This window comes from Bos taurus, chromosome 19, assembly GCF_002263795.3.
Source record: "Bos taurus isolate L1 Dominette 01449 registration number 42190680 breed Hereford chromosome 19, ARS-UCD2.0, whole genome shotgun sequence".
Taxonomy (NCBI): Eukaryota; Metazoa; Chordata; class Mammalia; order Artiodactyla; family Bovidae; genus Bos; species Bos taurus.
In genome coordinates, this window is record NC_037346.1 from 32074959 (window position 1) to 32101677 (window position 26719).

General features: G+C 44.7%; 2 protein-coding genes across 2 annotated transcripts in view; one reads left to right on the forward strand and one right to left on the reverse strand.

Annotated features, from left to right (window-relative positions):
• Positions 1–12504: 12504 nt before the first annotated feature.
• LOC132343049 (uncharacterized) lies at positions 12505–17125 on the reverse strand. Its single transcript, XM_059878505.1, has 2 exons — positions 15418–17125; positions 12505–12710 (listed from the first exon to the last, which is right to left on the reverse strand). The coding sequence occupies exon 1, from the start codon at positions 16076–16078 to the stop codon at positions 15437–15439; it is 642 nt and encodes a 213-aa protein (XP_059734488.1). The 5' UTR covers positions 16079–17125; the 3' UTR covers positions 12505–12710; positions 15418–15436.
• The window catches only part of COX10 (cytochrome c oxidase assembly factor heme A:farnesyltransferase COX10), a 108933-nt gene continuing 98125 nt past the window's right edge, over positions 15912–26719 (forward strand). Inside the window, 3 exon segments of the mRNA NM_001098013.1 lie at positions 15912–16030; positions 20961–21094; positions 22853–23174. Coding sequence (NP_001091482.1) covers positions 15988–16030; positions 20961–21094; positions 22853–23174 — 499 coding nt within the window. The 5' untranslated portion in view covers positions 15912–15987.

The following is a 26719-nucleotide window of genomic DNA, read 5'->3' on the forward strand; positions in this document are numbered from 1 at the left end:
TTTAATTGGAGGCTAATTACTTTACAATATTGTATTGATTTTGCCATACATTGACATGAATCCGCCACAGGTGTACACGTGTTCCCCATCCTGAACCCTCCTCCCTCCTCCTTCCCCGTACCATCCCTCTGGGTCATCCCAGTGCACCAGCCCCAAGCATCCTGTATCATGCATCTAACCTGGACTGGCAATTCGTTTTACATATGATAATATACATGTTTCAATGCCATTCTCCCAAATCATTCCACCCTCGCCCTCTCCCACAGAGTCCAAAAGACTGTTCTATACATCTGTGTCTCTTTTGCTGTCTCGCATACAGGGTTATCATTACCATCTTTCTAAATTCCATATATATGTGTTATTATACTGTATTGGTATTTTCCTTTTTGGCTTACTTCACTCTGTAAAATAGGCTCCAGTTTCATCCACCTCATTAGAATTGATTCAAATGTATTCTTTTTAATGGCTGAGTAATACTCCATTGTGCATGTCCTGGCTATTATAAACAGTGCTGTGATGAACATTGGGGTACACGTCCCTTTCAATTCTGGTTTCCTCAGTGTGTATGACCAGCAGTGGAAAGACAAATGACCTGTGGAATATTATTGAGAAATATGTTTAAATTGCCTTGTGACTATGAGAGGAAGATATTGTAGGATCATATTTTTGGACTGACACAACATTTCAGCCACAGTTGAGCGACTTAGGACACACATACACCAGAATCCCTTACCACAGAAAAATCTCTAGATCCTAAAGTATGTTAGAAAAAAATCTTTAATTTCATAAGAGCAATCCTTCTTTTGAAATAGCCGCTCACATCTGAATAGATCTATTTTACCTCTGAGCAAACTGACAATATGCAGAGAAAGACAGAACATCCCTTTTTTTTTTTTTAACTTAAAGTGTTTTATCGTGATTATGACTGATTACAATAGACTTGGAGTTCGTGGAGTCTAGTTCAGTGAATCTTCACTGTATTTGTCTTTGAGCATGGCGATTTCTGATTTGATGGTTTATCTTTAAATTTATTGATGAAAATAGAGTTACCTTGGAGACGATGGAGAGCAAGCTGACCTGTTCACACTTGATGTAACACATTTTGGGATTTGTGGACAGAGCGCCCAAGGCAAGTAGGATTCTAAGTCCTGGTGAGTGTGCATTTTGCCTTCCTGAGGACCCAGAGGGAGAGGAAGAGTGGTAAGCCTTGGCAGGAAGGCAGAAACCCAGACATAAAGTACTTCAGCTCTGAATGTGTCCACGGGAGCAGAAATTTATTAAAATCCTATTTTAGACCATAAGGCACACGCATCAGTGAAGCAGCAGCTCCCGCAAAGTTAAGTCAGGTTTTGTACTTTGTTGCAGTACTTTTTTTTTTTTTTAACGAAACTGTGAATGATTGAGCAGCCCTGGCTTTAAAACGAGTCTCTTGAGGACCCACGCCATGACTGGTTGTAGCAGAGCAGCCAAGTTGTTGCCTTCTCCATAAAACCATTCTCAAGCTTCTCACTATGGCTGTGTTGCACTTCCCTCTTCAGAAACAAGCAAGGACCAACTTGACCTGTAAATAGAATCTCTTCCTTCTTGGAGGATGGTCATTTTAGCTGAATCCCAAGTGGAAGAGTTTCATTAGATTGGGGAAAAAAAGGGGAAGGCAGGTGGAGGATGAAAGAAGCTTTAAGGAGAAAGAGGGTGTTTCTGCTTCTAAAACTTCTTCACCCTCCCTATTACCAGCTACTGTCTGTAAGGCTATCTGCTCCTCCTCCCCACTTTTCATGGAATCCTGAAGTCCTAGAGGAGGGTATGACTGCATTGATTTTCTAAATGAGCACATTGACTGTCAGGGTCGTGAAGGACAGGAACAATGGAGAACCATCACATTCTGGAGGAGACAGAGAAGATATGATATCTAGAGGCAGTGTGGGATCCTGGATCGAATCCTAGAGCAGAGAAAGGACAATAGTAAATTAAAAAAAAAAAAAAAACAGGAAGTCCAGGTGAAGCTGTAGTTCAGTAAGGGATTTTGTACACTGTTACGTTCTTAGTTTTGACGAATGTATTACGGTTATTTAAGATGCAATTGGTAGTGTGTGAGCTATAGAAAAGCAATCTTTGTTGCTTTACAACACATTTTTATTTTTTCTAGACATTAAAATACACTAAATAAGGCTAAAACTAAAAGTAAAACATTCAAGAAATTGGTTGCTGTGTGACAGACGTGCAGTGTGTTTTTCTCCAATAAAAATGGTTAGTTGCTCAGTTGTGTCTGACTCTTTGCGACCCCATGGACTATAGCCCACCAGGCTCCTTTATCCATGAAATTATCCAGGCAAGACTATTGGAGTGGGTAGCCATTCCCTTTCTCCAGGGGATCTTCCCAATCCAGGGATCAAACCCAGGTCTCCTGCACTGCAGGCAGATTCTTTACTGTCAGAGCCACCAGGGAAGCTCAAAAATGATGGTTGCAGAATGTTTATTGCCTGTGGAATCTGATACCAGCTATGTTGAAGAAATTCAGGGAACTCACTTGGCTAGTTGAAGATAAATATGATGTCCAGGGCTGGGCTATCTGCTCCTTGTCTCTTCAGGGCGTGAGGAGAAAATTCAAGTATGTCACTGGAGACACTGTTACTCATAACCTACTTCCCGCATGGCAGTTTATTTCCCCGCAGTGTTTTGAGCAAGAACTAGAGTTCTGGGGAAGCCAAGCGGCAGGGTGGGCTTCCCATGTGGCGCTAGTGGTAAAGAACCCGCCTGCAAATGCAGGAGAGAAAAGAGACGCAGCTTCCCTCCCTGGGTCGGGAAGGTCCCTAGGAGGAGGAAATGGCAACCCACTGCAGTATTCTTGCCTGGGAAATCCCATGGACAGAGGAGCCTGGCGGGCTACAAGTCCATGGAGTCGCAAAGAATCAGACACGACTAGTGACTAAACAACAGCAACAAGGGGCGGGGCACGGAGGTGACAAGGAAGTCCATCTGAGAGGTCAGAGGCCTCCAGTGTGCCCTGTGAGTTCTTGTCCTGGGAGTTCTAGAACTTGTTGAACTTTTTCTTTAAGTCACAGTGAAAAAAGGGCAGAGAACCCACAATTGGCTAAGCTACCCCACTCTTGGTAGAATAGAAGCTTGGATTAGGAGATAAGTGGTTATGAAAAAAAAGAGGAATAAAATACACCAAAGAAAATAACATTTCTTGCTTGCCTGTCTCTGTGGCTTGAGAATCACGCCTGCTATACTTTCTGCACAGCTGTGTACCGTTACTTACTTTTGAGACAGATTTCTAACGCCATGAAACATCATGTTTTAAATCAGCTTGTTATTGTTATTTAGTCGCGCAGTCATGTCTGACTCTTATGACCCTGTGGACTGTAGCCCACCAGGTTCCTCTGTCCATGGGATTTCCTAGGCAAGAATATTGGAGTGAGTTGCCATTTCCATCTCCAGGGAATCTTCCTGACTCAGGGATCTAACCCGCATCTCCTGCGCTGGTAGGTGGATTCTTTACCACTGAGCCACCTGGGAAGTCCTCTAAGTCAGCAGTAAGTGCATATTTCTATATTTCTTAACTTGGCAAATGAAGTGGTTTATTAAAAAAGAAAGGTGGAGGTTTTGGCTTGTCTTTTTCTTTTTTAATGGCAGAATTCTCAACAACAACCTTTAAGAAGTTCTTAAGCAAATTCAAGCTTTTCTGACACTCAGTAATGGATATAATCTGAAGTCATACATTTTGGACAAAGTTTTCTAACAATATAAATATTTCATAATTTCTTTATAAAATAATAATCAGTTTTAAATACTATTTTTCTGTGAAATTTTAAAACACCTTAAGGTACCTAAGTTCAGTGTGTTCATCTTCTTGTTTTTAAGGAACAAATTAGTTTCAGTTCAAATGAAATAGGACAAAATTAAAATAACATAGGACATTTGACCCGTTTTGAAAGCAACAGCCCAGTAAATAAATGCAGGTGTGGTAAATAAAGGTGTCTAGCTACCCTCTCTATAAAGCAATGGTTGGAAGCAGTGAATCAAAAAATTTGTTTAATACAGTAGTTTTCCTATTTGGCTCTTTTTCTAAACTCTCTTCAGCTCCATCATTTGCACCAAATTTGCCCTAGCTATAATTTGAAGGGGACAGTCATGGAAAAGTCCTGAGAAGTGTTGTCAAGTTTATTTCCTAATTGAGACACATTTTTTTTTTCCTAGTATGGATTTTCTCCTTCTGTTTTCTGTGCTTAAAAACCTCTGGGGACATCCCTGGTGGTCCAGTGGCTAAGACTCTGTTCTCCCAGTGAAGGGGGCCCGGGTTCAATTCCTGGTCAGGGAATCAGAGCCCACATGTGCCAAGTAAAAGATACTACATGCCACAACTAAGCCCCAGTGCAGCCAAATAAATACATAAATAAATAAAAGTAAATACTTCTCAAAAAGCCTCTGGTATGCAAAAACACCTTTCTGATTTACAAGTAAAAAACAAGAAAAAATACACATCATTTAAATTTCTCTTTCACAAAGATGTACATCTCGTAGGTGCACAGATTCAAACATATACCCTGGAATCTAAAGTACCCAACTCAGATACTAGCATAATCTGTTTTAAATCAGAAATGTTTTGTTTTTGCTTTCTTAGTTCTCCCACCCTGTGCTCAGGAATATGAGTAACGACCTCAGCAAACGGGCAGTGGTTATTTATCAGCCTGTTTGAAAATTCTGATGTTATGGAGGACTTTCTCTGTTTTAGGTTTTCTCTTTCTCTACTCTAGATAGATGAATAGAAACAGTAATGAAATGATAACTGAGGACCTGCTAGACACAGAGAAGGGTGCTTGGTCCTTTAACTGGACCACAAGTTTAAGGTATTTAGTTGCTCTGTAAGTTGCGTACTGTTCCCATTTCACAGATGAAGATCAGAAAGGTTAAGTGGCCTAAGACCGACCAGGCAGGAAACTGTCATGGTCAAGCCCTTCAGGTCAGGTCTGTCCAGCTCCGTTGTCTTTCGCTTTATTCTCTCTCACCTCACAATTCACAGTTACGTAGCTTCTAACTTGAATTCCATAGCTTCAGGCATTGTGGTGTCTAGTAGTTGAGATGGGAGAGTGGTGGGATTAGAAAGAGAATAAGACTGGCTGTGTGTTGATGGTTGCTGAAGAGTTACACCTGCCCCTGTTTGGGTAGGGTCAGATCGCTCTGCTTTTCATAAATTTGAAAATCTTCAAATTATGAAAATTTTCATAAAATTTCATATTATTATGAAAATTTTCATAATAAACTGAGGTATATGGGAATGTTCATGTTCTATAAAGACATTCAGTGGATATAAATGGCTCATCCCTAACTGGGACATTACAATGGGTCCCCTCACCCCAACACCCCAGCTGGCCACACACACATACACACACAGAGTCACATAGTTAGAAACTTCTAGCAAGAGCAGTGCTTCCCCTCGTTGCTCAGTGGTAAAGAATCTGCCTGTCAATGCAGGTGATGTGGGTTCGACCCCTAGGTCGGGAAGATCCCCTGGAGGAGGAAATGGCAACCCACTCCAGTATTCTTGCCTGGAAAATTCCATGCGCAGAGGACCTTGGTGGGCTTCAGTCCATGGGGTCGCAAGAGTCAAACATGACTGAGCAACTAAACAACAACAACAACAAAAGCAAGAGCAGGACAGATGTGAATAAGTCCTCAAGGTATAAAGCAGGAGTCTGGAGACCTTCGTGTCTCCAACACGTATCATGTAAGCATAGCGCTCAGCCCCACTCAGCGTCTCAGCTCCTCTCCGTTTGCTCAAGCCCAGCCAAACCCAAACAGGGATCACCAGCGGAGAACTGCAAATGTTTGCAAACTGTGAGCAAATTAGGAGAAAGCCCTCGATTTAGCTGTGAATGATGGTGCCCAGATATAAATAAACATTGTTCTCAGCGCAGATTCTGTCAACACCTCAGCGCCCTGGACGGACTCCTTAAAAGAGAGAGTGTTCCTCAGCCCTGCTGAGCTCCAAAAACCACCTGAGGGGGCACACGCTGTACTTGGCTGAGCTTGTCTGCAGACTTCAGCCCTTGGAATAAAAAGCTACCACAAAGTATGCGGCCAGCTCTGAAATATGTGTGTGTTTTCAGGCAGCCATGAGGGCAGAACAGGCATTCATTTTTGATCCACACGTCAGAGTCTGGCAGTGGCCACTCCGGGAGTCTCTATTTTATTTTTTTTCCCCTCCACCTTCTTCATTTTTTCAGTCATACGTACTTAATGGACATGAATTTGAGCAAACTCTGGGAGATAGTGAAGGACAAGGAGCCTGTCGTGCTGCAGTCCACGGGGCCTCTAAGAGTCGGACACATGACTGAGCAACTGAACGACAACAACAAAATAAACACTTGTATTTTTTAAATACAGAGAATTAAAAAGATTTTAGATTGCTTTAATTCTATGAGCCAGAGATGACTGCGGCTCATTTTGAACAAATGTTTCTAGAAATTTTAGAGCATATATAAACTCCCTGAAATTAAAACAGGAACATACTGTAGGTAGCTTGCTTTATTCATTCAGATATAGCCTATGAATATTTTAATGCCTATAAACAACCTTAACAACCATATTTACAATCTCTGTTCATATGGACATGAAACAACTTATTCAGTCAAGACATATTGGTTATTTACCAAGAATTATTACTGAAACTTTTCAAACTTTTGCTCCTAAAACTGAGATTGGATGATGATTTTAATAAATAATTATTTCTACAAATGTATTATTATTTCCTTAGGATGAATTCCTAGAAGTAAACTACCCAGTAGGAACTTATTGAGACATTTAACAAACTGCCCTCCAGAGAGTGCAGTCGTCAGCATTCATGGAGATTGATTCCAGAACCTCTGTCTTTTCTAAAGTCCATGGATGCTCAAGTCCCTTATATAAAATGGTGTAGTATTTCCATAGGACCTATGCACATCCTCCCGTACACTTTAAATCATTTCTAGATTACCTAAAATGCATAATACAAGGTAAGGGCTTTTCAGATGGCTCTGTGGGTAAAGAGCCCTCCTGCCGATGCAGGAGACATAAAAGACCCAGGTTCAATCTCTGGGTTAGGAAGACCCTCTGGAGAAGGGCATGGCAACCCACTCCAGTATTCTTGCCTGGGAAATTCTATGGACAGAGGAGCCTGGAGGGCTACAGTCCATAGAGTCGCAGAGTCAGACATGACTGAAGTGACTGAGCATGCATGCATGCACAATACAAGGTAAATGCTATGTAAATAGCTGCTGAAAGTGAAAGTGTAGTCATTCAGTCATGTCTGACTCTGTGACCCCTGGACTGTAGCCTGCCAGGCTCACCTGTCCATGGGATTCTCCAGGCAAGAGTACTGGGGTGGGTTGCTATTCCCTTCTCCAAGGGCTTTTCCTGACCCAGGTATCAAACCCAGGTCTGTTGCACTGCCATCTTTCCACATTCTTTATCGTCTGAGCCACAAATGGTCGCTGGTGTGCAGCAAATTCAAATTTTGCTGTTAGAGACTTTCTGGAATTAAATATATATATATATATTCAATTTAAAGCTTGCTGCTACTGCTGCTAAGTCACTTCAGTCGTGTCCGACTCTTTGTGACCCCATGGATTGTAGCCTACCAGGCTCCTCCGTCCATGGGATTCTCCAGGCAAGAGTACTAGAGTGGGGTGCCATAAATCTTAGTTGGATCCGAAGATGTGGAACCTGTGGATATTGAGGGCCGACCATAAATAAATTTATACTCTGCATGTCCCTACACCCTTATCACTTTCTTTAATCTCTGCCAATTCAGTAGGTAGAGACTATCAGGTTTTCTGAATTTCTACTTCTTTGATCCTAATGATACTGAAATTTTGTTTATCAAAAAAGTGTCTTTCCATTCATATAATTTTCTTATTCAGTATGTCTTCAGATTGATACCTCTGTAGTTATTGTGACATGGGAAAACATGCTTTTTAAAAAAATTATATACTTCCCTGGTGGCTCAGTGGTAAAGAACCTGCCTGCAATGCAGGAGACCTAGGTTCAATTCCTGGGTCGGGAAGGTCCCCTGGAGAAGGGAATAGCAACCCACTCCAGTATTCTTGCCTGGAGAATTCCACAGAGGAGCCTGGCAGGCTACAGTCCATGGGGCCACAAAGAGTCAGACACGACTGAGCGACCAACACTTATTTACTTGGCTGCCCCCAGGTCTTAGTTGTGGCACACAGGATCTTCCATCCTCATTGCGGCATGTGGACCTTTAGTTGCAGCGTGCATATGGGATCTAGTTCCCTGACTGGGGATCTAACCCAGGCCCACCCTCCCCACCCCCGAACCCCTCATAGCAAGTGTGGAGTCTTAGCCACTGGACCACCAGGGAAGTTCCAGGAAATCATGCTTTATTATCATATTACTTTGTACCAGCTAGGAGGTCCATTTGCCTGCAGGTGAGGAAGGGAACACAGACAGGGTGGGAACTTCACTGCGGTGCCTGGAAGCCTCCATATCTGACTGACATTGCAACTCACACTCAGCGAGGGTCTCGGGCAACACTCCAGGGCAGTATTTCCCGACTCAGACCCATTTCTTCAGTTTGAAGCCCGCTTCACCGCTGGCCTTCTTTCCTTAGAGCAGGAACTCATTCCAAGTGTAAATGGGACTGAACCCTTGAAGCAGCCTCTCTGTCTGTACCTGATACACTGGCTTCCAGGTTCTGTTTGTCCTGGCTCCCGGCCCCTCTGGCTCTTAGCTTGGGGAGGGAGGTCCTGGTTGAATTTTGCTTGGCGGCTCCTCTTCTTTCTCCATACGTGAGTTTTGCCCTTTACTTGCTATGAATCGCAGATTGATGGGCTCTTTTCTCACCTGGACTTGAATTTGCAGAAATGATAGCCAAATGGGCAGACCCTCGATTTGAAAGGCAGATGTGTTCTTTTACAGAGGATTGGGGAGGGAGAAGTCATTAAATGGGCGAATGCAGATCATTATTTTAAACCAGTGATCCTTTCATGGCTGTTTTCACAAGAGCTTGAAAAAGATTGAGTGGAAATCCAGATGTCAGCCGAGGGAACCAGCTATCTCCTCCTCTCTGCTCTCTGTATGTGGAAGGGAGTAGCACTGCAAAGATTTACTTTCCCACTGCAATTTTCCTTAGGAGATGGAAATGATTATGGTCAGTTTCAAACCATATTTTCCCCCCAGTGGCAAGAATCCTGAGCGCTAGCCAGAACCCACTTTCACTTGTCCTTCTTTACGTTTGCTCCTGTGACGTCCTGGTTCTCAAACACCCGTTCGTGGGTGAGATCTTATCTTCAGAAATAAGTTCTTCACTCCTCTGGGGTAAAATATATTAAATACAAATATTTTTTCATAAAGCTAAACTATTCCATGAAGTAGCTATCAGATTATAGCCTTTTTAATATTTTTGGCATTAAAATGGTCGATCTTTTATGAAGCCATTATGTGGACACAAGATGGTAGTTTGATTTGTTATAAATGCCTTTATGAAGTTAAAAGCTGGCAATCCCTATGTTGGTTTCTAAATTATTTTTGAGATTTTTTTTCCTAGTCTATATAATTCCAAACCCTCTGAACCACTGGAATGTATCTTCAAATAGTTTTTCAACACGTGGAATATTTTCTGAGCCCTAGAATTTCTTGAGAATGCTCGCCTGGCCCACTAGAAGACAAATTGCTGGGTATAAGGGTTTTAGCTCATAACTTTTCCCCCCTCAAAATGCTGTGTGGAGTCACTTGGCATCTAATTGTTACAGAGGAAATGTCTGAGACTGGCCTGAAGTTTTGTGCTCTTGTAAATAAATTGTTACTGAATGGTTGCAAGAATTTTCTCCCCACTTATCACTTCTCCTCCTGCTTGAGGCAAAATGTTCAGAGGGCCTTCTGGAGGCGGGATATGTGGTGGCTGGTGGCCACAGGGCTAGATTCTAGCATCAGCCAAGTTCAAATTCAGCCCTGCACCCACTGTATCCTTAGTGTTATGGGTTGAACTGTGTCTCAAGGAAAGATATGCTGAAGTCTTGTACCCCACGACCTAGGAGTGTCACCTTCTTTGGAAATAGGATCTTTGCAAATATAATCAAATTAGGATGAGGTCATTAGGGTGGGCCTTCATTCAATTAGACTCATGTCCTTATAAGAGGGAAATGTAGACGGAGACGCACACAGAGCCAAGAATGCCTTGTGAAGACACACGCAGAAGGAAGACCACCAGGTGAAGACAGAGGCAGGAAGGATGCTCCAGAGAGGCTTCAGACAGAGCACGGCCCTGCTGACACCTTGATTTCAGACTTTCAGCCTCCACAGCTGGGGGATGGTACACAACTGTGTTAAGCCGCCCAGTCTGTGGTACTTTGTCACAGTAGTTCTAGTACAAACAGATTTCTCAAAGACTGTGAGCTCCAATGACTTGATCTATAAATGTGCATAATCCTGTGTTATCTGCAAGATTGTTGCAAAAAAGGTAAAATGTTATTAGATGAGACCAGGTATGTAAATTCTGGGACAAGGGGAAGAACCTGAGAGAGGTTGTCTGTGGTGTTATCATCTTCATCATCACTACAGCCACCACCCTCACCACCACCTTCCTTGAGAGCCCTTTCTCCTGGGAAGTCTTGCTTTCTTTTTCGGTACTCTTGACATTTTTATACAAAGCTTATGTGATTTTTAAAATAACAATAAAGTCATTTTGCTTAACTGTGGATGCCCAGGCCCACCCTCAAAGGTTTTTGATTCAGCAGGTCTCTGGAATGAGCTTTTTTTGAAGGTGTCCAGACATGAACTGTCATTAAGTTTGGAAAGCGCAACAGAATTGATGTGGTGGAACTGGTATTGGTATTCCTGTTCTATAAACACAGAAACTGAGGTCAGAGGAAATTGAACCCAAGTCAGAAAATGCAAAATCAAATAATTTTGGGGGGCTGGACTTCAATAACTTCACTTGTTTGATGAAATGTGAAACTCGACTAGTAGGGAAAAGGCCAGATAATAAGGACTCTATAATACATAAAATATGGGAGACGGCCCAGAATTAGGATTAAGAACACATGCCTTGGAAATCAGGCAGGTTTAAATTCTAGTTGTGGTACATGCTTCCTAGCTATGTGAACTTGGAAAAATTATTTCTTTTAAAATCTTTTAAGATCTCAAGCTCATCTTCTGAAAATGAGAATGACACACATCTGGGTTCCTGTGAAAGGTAAATGTCATGTTAAGGAACTTAATACATAGTAAGTGCTAAAGAAATGGCATGCTTTTGCAAACATGCATTGATACTTACTTCAAAAAAATCAACATCTTCATCTACTATTGTTTTAAAGGTACAAATGTAGGGAAAAGAAGGTCCATAGATGAGAACTAGTAACTAACTTTGCTGCTGCTGCTAAGTCACTTCAGTCGTGTCCGACTCTGTGCGACCCCATAGATGGCAGCCTACCAGGCTCCTGTCCCTGGGATTCTCCAGGCAAGAATACTGGAGTGGGTCGCCATTTCCTTCTCCAATGCATGAAAGTGAAAAGTGAAAGTGAAGTTCCTCAGTCGTGTCCGACTCTAGCGACCCCATGGACTGCAGCCTTCCAGGCTCCTCCGTCCATGGGATTTCCCAGACAAGAGTACTGGAGTGGGGTGCCAGTGCCTTCTCCAGTAACTAACTTTAGAAAAGATGTAATTGTTTATATTTTCCTAGTAGCTTGCTTGGAGAAGGCAACGGCACCCCACGCCAGTACTCTTGCTTGGAGAATTCCATGGACGGAGGGGCCTGGTGGGCTACAGTCCATGGGGTCTCGAAGAGTCAGATACGACTGAGCGACTTCCCTTTCACTTTTCACTTTCATGCATTGGAGAAGGAAATGGCGACCCACTCCAGTGCTCTTGCCTGGAGAACCCCAGGGACGGGGGAGCCTGGTGGGCTGCCGTCTATGGGGTCGCACAGAGTCGGACACGACTGAAGCGACTTAGCAGCAGCGCAGCAGCAGTAGCTTGCTAATTAGTTTTGTTCTGAGAATCTTCATTTTCTACTGTTGTTTTAAAGGTACAAATACAGGGAGGTATCATGCCGCCATAGATGAGACCAAATAACTAAATTTAGAAAAGACGTGATGTTTATGCTTTCTTAGTAGCTTGCTAATTCTTTTTTTTTTTCCTGAGAATAACCTTTCTCAGATCCTTCTTATTAATTTTAGCAAATCTCCTTGTACCTTGGGACTCTCCAGTTTAACGTCAACAGGTCACTTACCAGAACATGTAAGAACGGTTTTTAAGAGTTCCTGGTAGCTAACAGAAACCTACTTGTTTATGGATGCTCTTTATGCGTAATGATTTTCCCAACCAGTAGTGCCTAATAGGATTTGTTTCCTGCGACACTTGGAACATCTTACCATATTCACCAGGCTTCAAGACTCTGAGCAGGAGGAAACCCGGAAAGGAATGCTTTCCTGATGTGGACATTCTGACATCAGCAAAGGAATTGGGCACACATTCAACAGCCAAGAAAACAAGACAGGAAGCTAGTTTGCACGAAATTGCCTCTTTTATTTGCACGTCATTTAAACCACTGTGGATTGACATCCTAGGGGAAACAGCCACCCTACTGAGTCTGTGCTACTTTATGCATCTCAGCCGTCTGGAACAATCTGGGCTGTTTCTCCACGTTGTCTTCCTCAGCAAGCTCTGGGGCAAGACCCTCAGCTCCCAGGTCCCACTTGTGACTGTATCATCTGGGACGGAATGAGCAGGAAATCCAGGAAGCGGCTTGAGCAGAACAGTCCACTTGGAGCCAAGCTCCAGTGGTGCCCCAGCAATTTCATCCAGAACCTGCACTCTCTTTTTTCCCACCCCACCTCCCTCAGCTGCTTGTTTCATCACTTCACAGCTTTGAGGCGAGGCGGCTCAGCCCTGTTTCCTGGGGAAGAAAGGTAGGGGAAAGGGCCAGAGCCCCGCCCTACGCACGCCCAGCTTCAGAGGTAAAGGAGATTATCCCCAGCCACTTTGCCCAAGCAGCGAGAGCTTTCTGTTCTCTCTCTGGGACCAGAACTGGGTCACAGGGCCTCCCTAGCTGTCAGAAACTCAAGGCAAGTGTGACTGAGATTCTCTGATGGACTGGAGGGAGGCACTTGTGACTCATCTCCTGGGCTGCCTGTACTGCTTCCCCGAATATCAGAGTCTGCTGATTAAAGAGGTGGAAGGCCACAGCAGGGAACAGAGTTAACACTAGTGCATTCCCCTGCTGCCCTTTCCTTTTCTTGCATTCCTGAACTTTTCTTTTCCACTTCTGATATCCCCAAGCTCCTGGATGGAATCAGCCCTGGGGTGGAGAGCTGGAAAAGGTCACAGCTGAGGGGTAATGTCTGACTGGAGTGACCTTGCACCAGGATCCCTACTGGTCAGCTTGGAGGAATTAAGTGAAACGAGGAGCCAATCTAGGTGATTTGAACTTGGAGGAGGTGGATTTGTACACTTACAGACTTCCCAGGTGGCTCAGCAGTAGAGAACCTGCCTGCCAGTGCAGGAAACAAGGGTTAACCCTAGGCAGGGAAGATGTCCTGGAGAAGGAAATGGCAACCCACTACAGAATCCTTGCCTGGGAAATTTCATGGACACAGGAGCCTGCATGGAGTCACAACGAGTCGGACACGACTTAGCGACTAAATAACAACAACAACCTGTACACTTACAGCAGAACAGCTATTCACCTGAGAACTCACAGAGCTTCTCTGTCCTGGCTCCAAACTTACCCTGATCCTGGGCCTGTGGTGCTATCGTCGGGAGTCTGCAAACCACACTAGCAGGCTCGCCATGCCCACTGCTCTGCTCTGCCACGAAGGGACAGTGATGCGTGAGGGTGGAGGAGAGGGGCTCCCAGGCTCCTTCCTTCCTCCCAGCTGGGGCTTCAGGGCGCCTCCCTCCACTGCTTCTTCACCCCATTAGCAGTGGCAGAGGCCGCATGCAGCTTTCCTAACACCTGAGGTTCCCGCTTGGTGGGGTGGGCATTGAGACCAGAGCACTGGTAGAATGGCAGTTCCTCCTGGTTTCTACACTGTGATAATCCGGAACTCGTCCCCGTCCCCCAGGTACAGAGGCAGGAGCGCTTCCGGAAGCTGCTACCTGGGTGACACCTTAAGAGTTCTTTTTTCGCCCTTTCTATGACCTGGGTAACAACTCTGTATGTGTTTATCTCTACGCTAAACTCTACTGGTGCAATTTTGAAGCTACTGCTTATCATCACGTTGTGGCCCTGAAAACACACACACACACACACACACACACACACACACACACACAGCTTATTATCACATTGCGGCCCTGAAAACACACACACACACCCACACACACCCCCAGGAGCCCTGAGGTGTGAGTAGAGCCTCCCCTGCCCTCCCAGGGAGCCCAGCTCCTGAAGGACCTGAGCATCCACCTTTCCTCGGGCCCCTTTCTAAGCAGGAGGCCTCCCTCAAGCAAGAAGCAAACAAGACCTGTCTTGTCACTACCTATTCTATTGGTGAGTTAGTATGTCTTCATTTTTCCATTTAGGAGTGGAATGGCTGAGTCATGTGACAGCCCCTTAACTTTCTGAAAACCTGCCAGACTGTTTTCAAAGACAGCTCCACCATTTTCCATTCCCATCCGTGGCATACTAGGCTTCCAGTTTCCCCACACTCTCACTTCGGTGTTATCTCTTATCCGTACTTTTGCCTGGGGCCACCTCAAGGAGCGTGAAGTGATATCTAAAAGAGATTTTAAGTCATATTTCTCTTACTGCTAATGATGTACACCATCTTCTCGTGTACTTACTGGCCACTTGTATATTTTCTTTGGAAAAACTCTATTCATATCCTTTACCTATCCTTAGGCTTTGAAATCTATTTTGCTTTTAGAAAGATAGCTCTGTGTCAACTGAGTGATCCTGCATTTTAGGTTAGGATTTTGTCTACAGAAAGCTAGGTCTTTATCTATTGCAGTAAGTTCATCAAGGCTTTCAAAGAGTCAGCATCTACTCAGCTGACCCAAACGGCCACCCACAACCTTATCACTGAAGACAGAGAAACATCCTCCTAGAACCAAGTTACCTATTTCTCTCTCCTCTTTCAGAAACTGAATCTCTTTCCTTCAGTGCACTGTTACTTGCAGAAATCCAACACCAAAACCAGACGAAGGGAGAGCTGCTGACCACTGCCCTCCTAACCAGGGCACAGATGCTAACTTAGTTCTTAGCCGTGGCAGGCTTCTGGCTGGGTACCTACTGCAGAGACATCATTTAATTCTCTCAACCATCTTAAAGAATATATACTATTAGGATCTGCGTCTTGCAGCGACAAAGCCGAGGTTCAGGGGACTTGGGCCATTTGTTTAGCAGGTCAGAAGGCCAGAAGGTGCAGCCAGGGATACAGAAGTCACTCCAGAGCTCGAAATCTTAAATTCTGCACGCACCTTCCTCATCCCGGGTTGCTCAGACGATTCCTCGGGGTGGCTTGGGGTCCAGGAGCCCGAGTTCATCGTTTCCCGCCTTAACGGCGACTATGGTAACACTGTAACTGACGGTGCTGGAAGGTGGAGGCACCGTCCCCAGAACCATTTCCTCCTGGCAGTCCAGAAGGACCAAGAGGTAACTGCAAGCGGCCCGCGAGCAGCCCCCGGCCGGCCCAGCCCAGCCTAGCACCAGGCCCCTCGGGACCCGCCAGGGATGCCGGCCTCGGGGCAGGAGGCGGGGGCTCGCCGTCGCGCGCAGTCTTTCCTCGGAAGCCTCTGCCACCCCCGGGTACCTCGCGTCCCCGCGAAAGCACCTCAGACCCCGGCCCCTCTGCCCCGGGGCCACTCTGACCTGCGGTCTCCCTAACCCCTGCCGCAGCTGCTCTTCGCTTCCGCCTCGCGCCTGCCGGAAGTGACGAACCGGACGCGTCGCTCTTCCCATGGAGGGGCGGGGAAGGAAGATGGCGGCGCCCAGCAACCGGTGAGGAGAGAGGACACGGGGCTCCCAGGGGGCGGCTGGACTCTTGCGTGATGGCCGCATCCCCGCACACTCTCTCCTCACGCCTCCTGACAGGTACTGCACCCCACCTCGGGCACGGATTTGGGGGAATTCTCTTCTCATTGCCACGTGCTACACCGTGGTTCCGCCTGTCTGCAACCTTGGGAGCCCTTGGCGAGGTCGGCTGGGGCATCGGTGAGGGAAGTGACCTTCGGGGCTGCCTGAAGTGAAGGGGCCTCGGAGCTAGGGCCTAGTCTTGCATTGGGGTTTCGGTGGTCCGCACACCGCGTCCATCTCCTAGCTCCCGGAGGTGGGTAGGGGACGCGATGTCTGCTGCGTCTTTCAGTTTTCAGAGGCTGGAGGTTCAGGAGAGAGGAACCTGGGGGCTCCCCGAGCCTTTTGGCTTCTCAGGGCCTTAGGTTCTAGCGATGTGTAAGTTACTCGTACGTTGCACTTACAAGAACCTGGCAAGTGCTTTGCTTCCCCGCCGTCCCCCCACCCCCGCCAACCCCCCAACCCGGAAGCCTTGTTCCAATATAAAGGGTCATAATGACAATAATAAAGACGGTGATCACCTCGGACTGCGGGCCATAACCATCCCCCGCCCCCCAGGTTTTTGTCTTTCTACCATTAGCGTGGTCCCTGCTATAATCCCACCAGGCAAGGACCTGTCACAAGTATATGTTTAGTGTAGATGTGCTTTCTTGCCCTTTGCCTGGGTCTCAGCTCGAATGTTTCCTGTTAAGAGAGGCTTGAGCACACTATCTAGGTAGAACCCCTGGCCCTCTCTTATCACATCACCCTCTTTCCTTCATTATGGTTAGAACAGCCTTTGCTTGCTTGCTTATAACCGATTTACTATGTTTCTCCCAACTGCAAGATTGAATCTTGTAAAGGCTGGGATGGTTTCTGTCTGGTTCATCTCTGTCCCCAGTGCCTGAAACAGTACCCGGTGTGCATTGTTGGTGCTGAGTAATTGTTTATAAATGAATGAAATTTGTCCTGATGGAGACATTAAAGTGGAGGTTAGGCATTGTTTTGTCCCCAGTGGTTTAGGGTGATAACTGATGTGTGGGAAATGTGTCACTGATTGTCCATATTCAAGATGGACTCCCTTTGGAAATCCCAGAAACTTTTTTTATTGGCTGAGCCACTGGATTTGTGAGGTCTTAGTTGCCCAACTAGGGATCAAACTCAGGCCCATGACAGTAAGAGAATGGAGTCCTAAACACTGGACCTTCAGTGGAATTCCCATCTGGCAATATTGATCACAATTACTCTGAAATTCCTTTTTCTTCTTTTCTCCTAATATTGTTATTCTGTGTGTCTATTTTGGCTGTGTGATCTCAGGGCATATCTACTGTATTTTCTGGAATTGAGTTTACTCCTCTATAAACAGGCTGTTCAGCTAGATGATCTCAAAGGTCTCTTCTGGTTCAAAGGGCTCAAAGAGGGTGAGAAATGGGAGTGTGTATAGATGATTAAAACAAGATTAACAGAGATTTGAGCATTGTTGAACCTGGGGGATCAGTAATGCGGGCTCATTGGATTCTTCTGCTATTGCATATGATTGGAATTTTCCACGATGAAACATTTTATTTGAAGGGTCTGTGGTTCTTTTTGAATTTGTTACCTTCTCCCATCCCTGACTGTGAATGTTCGATTCTGACCCTAGACAGTCAATCTCAGACCTTCTCCCATCCCTGACTGTGAGTGTTCAATTCTGACCTGAGACACTCATTCTCAGACAGCTCATCCTTTCTTAGTGCTGTAATTATCTCCTCTGTAGGGAGGTTTTTTCCAGCATACATTGCTCAGGATGGGGTGCTTTTCTGCTTTCATTTCTGTATTTTCAGCTTCCTATAGGACAGATCTACCTCACTACTCAGAATTCCCCAGTTCAGGAAGTGGGCTGCTTATGGTTCAAATGGTTTGTTGCTGGATCTGTCTTTTTGATGCTGGTATGGGAGAAATTAATAGACAGCTTGGCTTCCTGAAGCTATGAACCAAAAGATCACCAAAAGATCTGCTATTAAGTGGTCTGTGCAGCCTGCTGTGATACACTTGGAAGGTCTACTGTAAGTGCTTGGTATGGAAGCAGCATGGTGGGAAGCGGGCAGAAAGGTTCACTGGGACTGTGTCAGGTGTCTACGTGCCCTCCTGGGTCTGGTCATGCCCGACTGTTCTTCAAAAGCTTAACAGTGTTTTATAGCCACTGAAAACTTTCAGAACCTTTCCATTTCATATCCACGTACTTCATTTTTAAAGCCCTACAATCTTGACTCAGTGTTGATGGTGAATAATGGATGTGATCATTTGTGTCCAGATTTTTAATGCATTTGTTATAAGCCATGTGTACCTTCAAACCTATATTTCTTTACACAGGGCCAAAATGTCTTTAAATTTCTGGACACTGATTGTTTTGACTAAATGAAGTGTTTTCATCATTTAAAAGTGCTGTTTCCAAGCTGGTTTTGTTTCCGTAAAGTCTCATTTTTAATCCACATAATCTTGAGAGATATTTTCCAAGATGGTTCTTTTCCTCCCAGGAACATACATTTCTCAATGGAGCAGTGGAACTCACAACTGATTTTGAAATTAAGGTGTAGAACGATAAAACTTGGTGTCTTCTTGATATAACCTTTTAATATTGAAATCCTGTTATCCCAAAGAACAATGTCAAGGCAAGAAAGGAAAAATACATACCATCAAGAAAAAGATAGACTATCAGAGGACTAAATTCAAGGAAATTTCAATCAGTGGACTGATTTCAACACTACCATTCCTTCCTATACACATATACAGACACCACATATTCATGGATGTGGAAAATAAGCATGTCGTATGTACCTGAGGGCTGAGGATATGATTTCACTGAAGAGGGGACCAATCTAAGACAATTGCCGTGGTTACCATGGGGTGGTGATAGCTCTCCTTCCCCCTGTCGAGGTGAGCAATGTGGGCGACTAAGTCGTCAGCCCTCAATCTCATTCTTATATGGAAGACAGTCTGCTGGCTGTTGTAGCAGAGGTCAGGACAGAGTCTCCGCTTTCAGTGAACTAAAAAAAAAAAAAAAATGATGCAGAAACAATCTGCATTAAGAAGTGCTACAAAAAAGAGTATGGAATGACAGACTACTTGAAAGAAACTTCCACATTTGACAGGCAGAGTGGAAACAGGACGCTGCAGGCAAGGAGATGCATAAACAAAGATGAACAAACTGAAATCGTGGGGCAGGACAGTGAGTCACACGTACATGTTTGGGCAAATGACGTGTATTCTGGGCTTCAGAAAGAAACCCTCTGGCTCTGTGGGACTGGGATTGGAGAGGAAAGGAGTTAACCAAAGTCCGGACGTGTGGTTTGCATCCCACAACTCTGCAGTATCCAAGTGTGAGATGATAAGGGTCTGTATCTCTCAGCGGCAGGGAAAGAAGTAGACAGATTTGACCAGTGTTTCCGAGTTGACTGGAGCTGATGGTTATTAGGTGATGAAGGAAGAGTTCAAGGTGGTCTTGGAATCTCAAGTAGGCGATGGTTTTATCTGCAGTAGAGGACAGAGTAGAGATAAGGGTGAGACTAAAGTGTTCTGAGAGACATATTACAAGCCATCCACATGGAGATCCTCAGCAGATGGAAACAGGCATAGCAACTCTAGAAATGGCTTGAAGATTAAAAATTACCCTAGGGTTTGAGGAACGGAGAAGTGATGGGTAAGACTTAAAAGAAGGGGGCGGCAGGGAATGTCTGTGCTGTGTTCCTGTCGGAGGCTTTCCCAGGATGGGGCTTTACACAGAAGCATTGGGTTTGTTGATATTTGAGAGAAGGTTTAGAGATGAATGACTAAAAGCCACATTTGGATATACCAAAAATAGCTTCTTCCTAACTAGCTTGATAGAGTCATACTTTAGTGAGAGCAATTTCCTCTGTCTTTTAGTTGGCTTACCCGATATGGCCAAAATATTAATCTGAAATTTATTTTCTGGTTTACTCTTATTTCCTGGAGAAAGAAATGGCCACCCGCTCCAGTATTCTTGCCTGGAGAATCCCATGGATGGAGAAGCTTGGTGGGTTACAGTCCATGGGGTCTCAAAGAGTCAGATACGACTGAGGGACTTCACTCACTTTACAGTTATTTATTGAGAAAAATTGGGCTTCTCATTTTATCCTCTTTAGAAAGTGACCAAGCTGATTGTTTTACATTTGATTCTCTAAGAGATTGATGGTTTGGTCATTTCAATGTTTGATGTAATAAAAGCATAATTATCCTGAGGGCTTCCCTGTTGGCTCAGACAGTGAAGAATCTGCCTGCAATGCAGAAGAGCCAGGTTTAATCCCTGGGTCAGAAAGATCCCCTAGAGAAGAGAATGGCTACCCACTCCAGTATTCTTGCCTGGAGAATCCCTTGGACAGAGGAGCTTGGCGAGCTACAGTTCATGGGGTTGCAAAGAGTTGGACACGACTGAGTGACTAACACTTTCACTTTTAATGATCCTGAGATGAACAAGTTCCCTAACTGCTGGAGAATTATACTCGGACAGTGAGCAGGGCCGATCAATAACCATTCATTCATGAGTCTGGATCAGATCATTTCAGAGTTCTGACCCATCATACATGCACTGCCCACCGTGGTGCTGGCTCTGCTTCTGGGTAGGTCTAGTCATCGCTTCGGAGAAGGCAATGGCACCCCACTCCAGTACTCTTGCCTGGAAAATCCCATGGACAGAGGAGCCTGGTGGGCTACAGACCATGGGGTCGCTAAGAGTCGGACACGACTGAGCCACTTCACTTTCACTTTTCACTTTCATGCATTGGAGAAGGAAATGGCAACCCACTCCAGTGATCTTGCCTGGAGAATCCCAAGGACGGGGGAGGCTGGTGGGCTTCTGTCTATGGGGTTGCACAGAGTCGGACACGACTGAAGCGACGCAGCAGCAGCAGCAGCAGCAGTCATCGCTTGGTGATACATAATGGCCGTTTTAATTTTTTTCCTCTTTCTTTGATAGGCTGGGGAGGAGGATGCATCTGGTATCTAGAAAGAAGAGTCACGCGGGAGTCACCTCGTAGGTTCCTGCATCTTCTCAGGAACGTCAATCAGCAGTGGGTCACATTTCAACACTTTAACTTCCTCCGGCACATGGTAGGTTCAGAAGACCGTGCTCACTGGGCTCTCTGCCTGTACTTTCCCTGTACAAGGGGATTTCAGAAATTCCTGTTGTCAGAAGAGCTGCAACAAGTACTCTTTGAAAAAGACTTTTATTTCCTGCCCTCTTAAGTTTTTCCACAATGTTAATCCCTTGTTTTGATTATGCTTAACTGAAACCAGAATAACTCTGGTGTCTTGAGTTTAAAGTATGATCTCAACCTTATTGATTAAGTCTGGAGAAAGACAGAAAGTTGCTGGCGTGTTTTGAGTAGGCCACAGTTAGGAAAAGCTGAACTGTATAATTCATCTTTTTTAATTCTTTAAAGTTCTGTGAATACATCAGTAATACAGAAATTATTGCTTCAAGAGTAGGACCTCCCTGTTTTCTTATATCAGCAGTGAGATTCAAACATGCACTTCTGAACAGATTCAAACAAATTGAGTTCTTGTGATTTTCTGGGCATTTTACAGTGGGCATTCATAATATAGCTCAGTCTGTTTGTAGACCTTGGACCAGGTTGACTCCATGTTGTCGTCAGCATGGTAACTTACATTTGCCACTTTCTCAAATCATAAAGTATCGCAAAATGAAGAAACCACAGCTAAAAACTCATAATTTCAGTGCAAGCATGAAAGAATAGCAAATTCATAATCTGAAGTCCTATTTGACATTTCTCTTATCTTTTTTTTTTAACCTTACAGTGTCCATGTTAGCTTTTAAAATCTTTTAACTTAATAAAACTCATTTTGATGAGAGATTTTAGTTTCTAGTAAAAATCAGACTTATAAAGTTGGGGATGGAGGATAATGGATATTTAGAAGAGAAACTCAAATACATAGGGTGCTTTTTTTATGTAAACAGAACTCTGAATTCATTCCTGAGTTTGTAAGTCCTTCCCCAGACAAGTGTATGTAATTTCAAGCCTTTGCAATGTAATTGGAAAAAGTCACTTAGCTAGTTATCAGGAAAGGGCTTCAGTTCTAGGAGCATCTGTAACTAACTAGTTTTCTATTCTTGGCTCTGTTAGATTGTTTCCAAGCCTTGGTTTCCTCATTTGAAAATTAAAGTGAGAGATACTAGTAATCATCTGTCTTCTTTCACAGTTTTTGAGAAGACTGACTGAGACATGTCTCCTATAAAGTCTAACGATATATGTTGTTTAAAACTGTGAAGTGCCTCATGGATGTTAGCCACAGTTAAGTGGCTCCTTTTTGCCAGTTAAGTAACAGAGGTTGTCTGAGTCTTCAGCCCAGTTCTCTCCACACACCCACTGCCCTGATGGTCCTGAGCCCTGGGTTGTGGCCCCCTTGGAGCCTCTCTCTGCATTACTCCCTGGGCCACAGGGAAAGTCAGCAGGTTGACTTGGGCTCTTGAGTCTAGAAAACTTTTGCACTGTATTTGGAATGTTAAACCTGCGGCTTCTGAGTCTATGTTGGGGGAAATCCTGGGGGAGATGAATAAGAAATCAGTTTATCTTTCTTTCAGGGAACTTAAACCCCTAGGATTTTTTCTAAGTCATAGAATCTGAAAACCAGTTAATTGTCCTCTCCATATCTTAGTAGAGTGACCCTCATGTAACATACTCTAATAGGAGTTATTTCAGCGAGTATTTATAAAGGTGTAGGAACATCTTTTAAGTACTGTAGAAGTCGGACTGATGTAAAGTGTTATTGAACAACCACGTAAGAGCATTTTGGGCCTCAGTTTCCTTAAGTTATGTGTACCTTTTTTTTTTTTTTTTTTTAATTCAGTATGTCACACAACTAAACAGAAGCCTGAAGCAGCAAATAAAACCGAAGCCAGAACCAGCAGAATCTCCTTTCCTTGAAAAAACTTCTTTGGATGAGGCTAAAGCCGAAATATGCGAGATGAGACCTCTTGTACCCCCCAGCCTGTCTCTGTCCAGAAAGCCAAGTGAAAAAGCATTGATAGAACCAGAACCCACCTCAGTAATTGAGGGGTCCATAGATCTGGGGAAAGAGACGAAAGAAGAGAAGCAGTGGAAAGAGATGAAGCTGCGTGTGGATGATTTGCCAGGAATTCTGGCCCGGCTGTCCAAAATCAAACTCACAGGTACCTTGGGATTTACTTGAAACTATTCTTGTAGTTAAACAAACTACTAATTTTTTTACTGCCCCTGAAGGAATATTTTAAACTGTAGATCCTCTTTTAGTATTTTTTCCTCTTTTCAACTTAATTGGGATTTGAAATCAAATTTTTGGAATTTTGTTTATGCAGAATTGTAAATAGTATTACCGTGAACATATTGTGGCCTTCCTTGGTGGCTCAGTGGTAGAGAATGGCAACCCACTCTCAGCATTCTTGCTTGGAGAATTCCTGTGGATAGAGGAGCCTGGTAGGCTACAGTTCATGGGGTCGCAAAAAAGTCAGACACAACTGAGAGACTAAACAACAACAACACATTGTACTAAAAAGAGTCTGTTACTTGCAGTTAAACGGAATGTCTGTCCTGTTTGCTTCCGTGTCTTTTGTGTGTTTACAGCTGCTGTCCTGTAAAGACGCAGTAAGAGAATGTAGCCCGATTCAGTTCTGAAACCAAGAAGGGCCGCATTGCTGGGCTTGATGGGCCGTGGACCCACAGGCGCCGGGACCCCCAGCTCACTGCTGTGGTTGCTTCTCATAGGGCCTCTGGGATTGTCCCACGTTCCCAGGGATGTAGATTGCTTCTCTGCAAAGAGGTTTGGTACCAGATGTTTTTGCTGAAGCCTAGCAGACTGCACCAAATTTTATTGTATCTGCTTGGGTATTAACCCATGAGTCATGTCGTTCGGTTGTTACAGCCACCCTGGGAGTCTGGCCGAGCTTTATTGTCACCTCATCTAATAGCTCAACCTCAAAATGGCTTATTCTGTGCTAATCCTGTTAGAAGACATGTTCTGGCCCACCCTGCAGACTGAAGGCCTGGTCTCTCCTTTCCTTCTTGGATAAGAATGGTGGTGGTTCAAGCTCAGTCCTCTCTGACTCTTTGCAACCCCATGGACTACAGCCTACCAGGCTCCTCTGTCCATGGGATTTCCCAGGCAGGAATACTGGAGTGGGTTGCCATTTCTCTTCTCCAGGGGATCTTTCTGATCTATGGATCAAACCTGCGTCTCCTGCATTGCAGGTGATTCTTCACCGCCAGAGCCACCAGAGAAGCCCTTGGATGAGAATAAGGTGAAGAATACAGGTGGGGAATGGGTGGATAATATAGTAACACTACGTATTCTTGGAGGACAGAAAGTGGTCAGTAATATTACTGAGGCAGAATTGGGAAAGGAACAGATGAGACAGAGCATTTTCGGAGTAGAGAAAATCAGGGAAAAAGTAGTGGTTGGTTGTTTGTTTTTCAAGAGTTGAGCCTGAAATTCAGGGTAGAAGGAGGTAAAGAGATGACTTCTTTCCTCAGCCACCAAGCTCACTTTAAATCTTTTTGGAGGGATGACAGATAGACACAGGAATTTGACAGAGGAGCTGAGGATCACAGTCAGACTTGCACAGGGTAACTAACAGTGGGCCTGATCACAGGTGCTATCTGTGTGTCTCACGATGGCTGAGCAGTCATCACATTCCTGCAGAAGTTACCTTGTGTCACTTACACAAGCAGTGTGCGAATCATGTGTTGACATGTTAAGAATGACCCCAGATATAATCGTAAGGATGTCACCCTCAAGATGAGACCACTCTGTCTGCAGGTGTCGGAAGCGAGTTCCCCCAGCAGCGGGACCGTCTTTCTCTGTGTGCTCTGCAGTATCTCCCACCCGCCCGGCACATTACTTCTCTTATCACCCCACTTCTGTCAGTAACACCAGCATTCTTCACTTCCCCCAGATGGGAAACCCTGGAGTCAGTCTTAATTCCTTGCTCTCCGTGGAGAGCGTCGTCTCCAGTCTCACCTCCTTCGTTAGCCCTGTGAGGTTCTGCACCCCCTCTCCGCAGGCTGAGGTCCAGAACTCCTGAGGCATGTGGTCCTAACTACCCTTTCTGTCCCATCTTCCTGCCGTACTGACTTTCCTTTTCTCATCTACTCATAACCAACTCAAGAGTACCTTCCCTTCCCTTCATGATGCCTCCTGCCTGGACTCTGCCCAAGTTTAAAGGAACATGGTAACCTAGAATGATTAAGCTCCTCCCCAGAAACAGGCTTTTTCCCTTTCCCCTGTCCCCCATTCCCACCCCTGTCCTAGCAGCTGGGCGTGTCCGTCCTCCCCACCGTGCTCAGTCCTCCCGCCTCCCTGGAGACCAGTCTGTCCCCATATCCAGTCAGATCCTTTCAAGGGTTTTCCCTTAGTCCTGCTCTGGCCTGTTCTTGGCAGTCAATAAATAAAGAACATCAGTATTTCATCCATCACATGCATGAAAATATTTCTGTCACATTTTGCCTTTTCTTTTTTTTCTTTTTGCTTTTTCTGTTTATGATGTTTACTTGGTGATGTTTTGTTCTGTTTTATTTTGCCCCATTGGAATTTTTAACTTTCATGTATTAAGCCTTACTGGTTTTTTTAATGCTTAGAAATATTTTAAGCACCCTGAGGTTATAGAAGCCTTCACTTGTGTTTTTTTCAGGCACTTCTATATTTTTACTATATTCTTTAAGGTTTGGGGACCATGTCGGAGGTATTTCACCATAAGGTGTAGGAGTGACTGAGAAAACTGGTGATAGCATCGTCGAGCGAGGCTTGCCTCTTTTTGTAAATAAAGTTTTATTGGAACGTAGCCACAGCTGTTGGTTCTGTGCTCATGGCACACAACCTTGGCAGACTTGAGTCATTGCCTTAGAAAAGTCATGGCCTGGAAAGAGTGTAGTGACCTCTGGGCCAGAGTCCCTGCTCTCAAGTCATTGCTCTTACTAGTTTAGTGACCTTGAGCAAGTTCCATATGTCTGTGCCTCAGTTTACCCATCTGTAAAGTGGAATTAGTAATGATAACTTACTTCCTAGGGGTGTACTGAATGTTAAATGGAATGACATCTGGGAACTGCATAGAGGCGACCATGTTAAAACCTACACACTCGTTTCTTAAATAAAAAATAAATTCATCACCCGGGTGATGTAACTTGCAGGCCCTTGAGTTTTTGCTGCCCTGCCCTTGGAGAACTTCCAGCGAAGACTGGATGAATGATTGTGTTGAGACTTAAGAATGGCAGTACTGAAGGGAGGAGAACCAGGTGTGAGGGGAGGGCAGTACTGGACACACGGAATTGGAGTTGCCCAGGGAACACTAGCTGTGAAGGACAGGACCCCCGGGCTGGAAGAGCATAGGGTCTTCAGCATAGGATTGACCTGAAGCCATGGTGGTGAGCAGGTCAGGTGTAAAGTGGCCAGAGCAGAAAGCCAAGGACAAGACTTTGGGGCCAGTCCGCTTTTAAGGACTGGGCAGAGTGTGTAATGGGGCCTGCAAGGGAATATGTGGTCAGAGGAAGGGAAACAGGAGAGGGCTTCATCACGGAAAGGGCCCATAAAGGAAGTGATCAACACTTAAATGCTAGAGGTCTCCTAAGAAGCCTGGCCATGGAGTTGTTTTATCTGGCAGTTAGGAAGTCAACATTGACAGGCTGCTAAATCAGGAACTAATTATCAGTGTTTCTTCTTCTTAGAGTCTCAAATGAGGTACTTTTA